Below are 4216 nucleotides of genomic sequence, written 5' to 3'. Positions count from 1 at the left end.
CAAGCGGGGCAGCGCGCCGGTCCGCGCTGGGGTGGGGCGGGCGCCGGGCGAGGCCGGGCCGGCGGGGAGAGGCTCGGCGGCGGGGCCGGGCAGCCAGGTGGGCGCGGGGGCTGTAGCGCCCTCTGGCGGCCGCCCCGCTCCCCGCCGTAGCCCCGCGTCGCACCGGCCGAGCGGCGTAAGGCGATGCCGAGCGGCCGGCCGGCCTCCGTCCTTCGCCCGAACGAGCTCCCGGGACGTGGGGAGCGGGGCTGAACACGGGGCGGGAGGAGGTGCCCCACGCTGCCGAGGTGAGTCGGGAGGTGCTGCTCCCTCATCTCGTGCGAGGTTGCTCCACCTCGGCAGCGGCGCTCCCTGCCCTGCTCTGCCCTTTTCCTGGGGCTCGGAACTATCCGAACGAGTCGTGCAAACGCCGGGTCACTGCAGTGCCCCAAGACACTCCACGTGGCCCAAAAGCACGGCATCCTGACATTCCACGCACACCAGTAAGTACAGCCTTCTCTCCAGCCAGGCTCTCTGCCCCAGGGTGACTGCACCCAACACCCGTCCCAACGAGCTCCCAAACGCTGCTCTCCAGCAAAGGGAAACGGCGCTGGGATTGGTCAGGGGCATCGTGCTTTTCAGGCAGGGAATCTGGTAGCACTGCTCTCGCCTTCATCCCCGGCGATTCCCAAATAGTCTGCATACTTTTCCTTATAAGGAATATCTCCCCTGGATCTGTATGCGGTTCCTTTGAACGAGCCCAATAAGGGCCCTGCTAGGAAGTGCCTCTCCTCAGTGCGGCCTCGCTCAGAAGACAGACATCTGATCCACATTACACACAGAACCCCTCTCATCCCTATGTGCACTTATTACTGAGGTCTCTCTCAAAACTACACAACTTAATTGCTTTGCTTTATGGTTTGCTCTTTCAAAAAGTAAAATAAGATAAAAGCGTGTTGTCTTTGATGCCAAGTTGGCTTTAGCAACGTTTCCCTTTCTAAAAGTATCCTTCCTCCACTTTGCTCTGTGACAACTCCTTAGCTTTGAGGCCGATTCTGAAAGCTGCGCTATAGGAAAAGGATGGTCACGGCTTTGGAAGCGCTGTGGTTTCACCACGTCCTGTAATTCAGACCCGAGATGTGTTTGGAGAGAACTGGGTTGGACTGTAGGAGCCACACCGCACGCAGAGCCCACACTGCTCTGGGCCTTATCTGCAGGAACAGGAAACTCACATCGCTCCATGCATATAATGCATTAATGAGATGCATGTCAGGGGCGGACAGGTGGGTGGGCTGAGGCCTGGGAGGGACACAGGCTCTTGCACTATTACCATATAAAGTGCTGAGCTATATATATCCCAAGCCTGCTCCCAAGATCCCTGTCCTCCAAACTGCAAACCCAGCAAGTATCATCTTCCAATTTCCTCTCACGCAGGACTGAACTTTCCTTTGAGATGTGAAATCATCTTCGATTTTTCCAAGAATAAAAACTAGGAGCAGGGACTTTATCCGTGGGATGAGTGAATGAGCCCAACTAGTTCCTAGCAGCAGCACTAATGCATGTATGCCTACAACTCTCCTGCAGAAACAACCAGCAGCCCTTATTCTGCATCTGTGGGATGTACAGGATGTCCCAGCTGTCCCTCCCAGGCCTAGTTGCTGTCAGCTCTCTAATTCAGTCTCATCGACTATCACAGCACTACTGTTCCTACCCAAGCTACTTTTTCCATCATCTCAATTGACAATCCACAGCAAATGGAACAACAGCAAGTACACACAAAAAGCACGTGTTGAGTGAGCAGAAACCCAATCAATGCCTCGGACAATGTGCAAATCTCATGCAAGGAGGCAGTGCTGTGTCTCCCACCTCCCTGCCCAGGAGGTGCCAGGAGCCTGAGCCCAGCATGGCCACAGAGCGCTGCCTGGTGGGAGTCCTGGCTGTCCTGTGCAGTGGAGGTGTGTGTTCCTTGTATGAAGGGGGTGGTGGAAGGGACAGGGTAACTTACATCTGTGGCCTTTTTGTCAGCCAGTTCCAACTTTTCCTGTGCATCTTTAAGGGACTCGGAGTATTTGTCCAGCTCATCCTCAGTGCCCTTCAGCTTCTTTTGCAGAGCCACCAGCTCGTCCTCCAGCTGTGACACGGGCGGAAGGTGGTGGAGAGGGGAGGGCAGGCAGGAAAAGGTGCAGCAGGCAATGTGATCGTGCAAAGGGACAAGTGCGAGTGCAGAAGAGACAGAAAAGGACAGACAGACAGACAGACAGAGAGAGAAAGAAGGAGAGACAGTTAGATTCTCTGTGCTTACAGTAAGGGCACGATACCTTGGCAGCATTCTCCTCTGCGGAGAGGAGGCTGTCCTCAGACTTGTGCAGCTCTTCCAGCACTTGGTCTCTCGAATCCTCCGTCACGCGCAATTGCTTTTCCAATTGCACAATGTCATCCTCTAACTAGGTGCACAAGAGGAAATACAATGCACAGATACATTTCTCCCTGGGCTCTGAAAAGGGGGAAGGTCATCTTTAAATCTCTCTCCTTGCCTCTGGCCTTTTCTGGGATCTCCAAGAAACTCACAACCACCATGCCTCCAACCCGCAAACTAACAAAACCCCACGTGTGCTGGGGTGGATCAGGGGGGAGGCTTGGAGCAGGCCAGGAAAATGGGACACATATCTGGAAAGAGGGGGAGCAGCTAGAACCGGGCAAGTCTGCTGGATAGCGCTGGGGGAGGGGGGCACAAACTCAGCTTTAAGTCCTTTGCCAAATCATAGCACGTCTATCCAGAGCTAACAGCTGCTCCAGGCAGTGTCCCCCAGCCATGCCCCTGTGACAAAGGCACGGAGGCCACGCAGCTGTCCCAGGACCCCTCCCCAGCAGGATGGAGCAGTGGTCTCCTGCCCGGCCCAGGGAGCCTCCAGCCACGTTCTTTAGGGGAGTTTCAGTACTTCAATCGGTTCTTCGGGCAATGGAGGGGGAGGTGGGGAAGGATACAATAAGGGACGTTAAAAAAAGGTTAGAGAAAGCGATCGCCTGGAAAGGCATGTGCCCCGGCACCAGTAACACCCGGTCTCTCGGTGCAGACCTGCTTGCTCCTCTCCTCCGCTGCCTTCTTGTCTGCTTCGGCTTGCTCGGCTCTGTCCAAGGCATTCTCCTTGTCCAGTTTCAGCATCTGCATCTTTTTCTTGATGGCATCCATGGCGGCGGTGGTTTAGGGCGCGTCCCGCGCGAACTACAGCCGAAATCAGAGCAGGGAAAGCGGCGGGAGAGCCCCGATACGAATCCGAGCCGCGGCCCCGGGGAGCGCTGGGGCCAACGAGTGCGGGACGGGAGCCGGTGGAGTGCGGGCGGCGGGCGGGGAGCGCCTCACTGATATGGCCTTTCCCAGGGGGCTGACTGCATTCCTCAGGACATCCAATACTTTTTTGGAAAGGGCTTTTTTTTTTTTTTTTCTTTTTTCCCCTCCCTCCTCCGTTTGTCCCTACCCCTTTCCCTCGCTTCGCTCGCCCTCGGCTTTTTTCGGCGGCTCGGCTCTCCCATTCGCTGCCGCCCGCCTTTTGACCGTGGATATGCCTATATATGGGATGTGACGGGCGAGGTAAGGCGGGGGAGAGGTTCGTTCCTAGTTTTGAGCGGGCAAGACGGGGCATTTCGCTGCTACTCCTAGGAGGAAAAAATAAATAAAAAAAGGGGGAAGGGCAGAGACTCGGGGCGGGGAACGGGAGCAGAGAGCCGCGCGGGCCGCTCAGGGCGGCTGTGATGCCGGGGTGGCTGGCAGCAGGACCGTGCCGGAGCCGCCCCCACCCGTGGAAATGGTTGTTTAAAAGCAGAAGGGGCGCGGGGCAACAACGGGTCACGGGCAAGCGCGCTCCAAGTCCTTCACCGCGCCTCGGGGCACGGGAGGACAGGCCGGCTGGCGGAGAGCTGCCGGCAGCCCGGGCACCAGGACCGCCGCGGTAATGCCAGCCCGGCACAAAGGCACGGCACGGCTCTCTGAGGCCGCAAGCGCTTCCCGGGTCGACCACGCTTCTCTACTGGACCGCAGTCGGGTTAAAGGGAGGGGAGCGGGGGCTCAGCTGCCCCCGGAGCAGCGAGGTGCGGAGCCCGGGGAGAGCCGGCACACGGACCGGCTGCTGCCGTGCCTCGCACCCTCCGCCTGCGACAAACTGAGGCAGCGAAGAAAGACAAGCAATCTGGAGAACAATTAACAAACCACGTAATTAAGTAGAAACCGATTTTCGCTTGT

The 4216-nt window shown here is 57.5% G+C and overlaps 1 protein-coding gene across 9 annotated transcripts in view; it reads right to left on the bottom strand.

Annotated features, from left to right (window-relative positions):
* The window catches only part of TPM1 (tropomyosin 1), a 20953-nt gene extending 17627 nt beyond the window's left edge, over positions 1-3326 (bottom strand). For 3 of the 9 annotated variants that reach the window (XM_042824055.1, XM_042824057.1, XM_042824054.1), the window contains exons 1-2: positions 3056-3325; positions 1985-2110 (exon numbers count right to left, since the gene is read on the bottom strand). In XM_042824055.1, coding sequence (XP_042679989.1) covers positions 1985-2110; positions 3056-3169 — 240 coding nt within the window. In that variant the 5' untranslated portion in view covers positions 3170-3325. Of the gene's footprint in view, positions 1-1984; positions 2111-2297; positions 2424-3055 lie in introns of all 9 variants that reach the window. The other 6 variants (XM_042824050.1, XM_042824051.1, XM_042824048.1 and 3 more) reach the window with 4 other exon arrangements.
* Positions 3327-4216: the final 890 nt, after the last annotated feature.

Source organism: Centrocercus urophasianus, unplaced genomic scaffold, assembly GCF_019232065.1.
Source record: "Centrocercus urophasianus isolate 14NV4802_14NV808 unplaced genomic scaffold, USGS_Curo_1.0 seq_23, whole genome shotgun sequence".
In the NCBI taxonomy this organism is placed as follows: domain Eukaryota; kingdom Metazoa; phylum Chordata; class Aves; order Galliformes; family Phasianidae; genus Centrocercus; species Centrocercus urophasianus.
The sequence above is the reverse complement of the archived record's forward strand: the minus strand, read 5'-3'. Positions and strand labels throughout refer to the sequence as shown.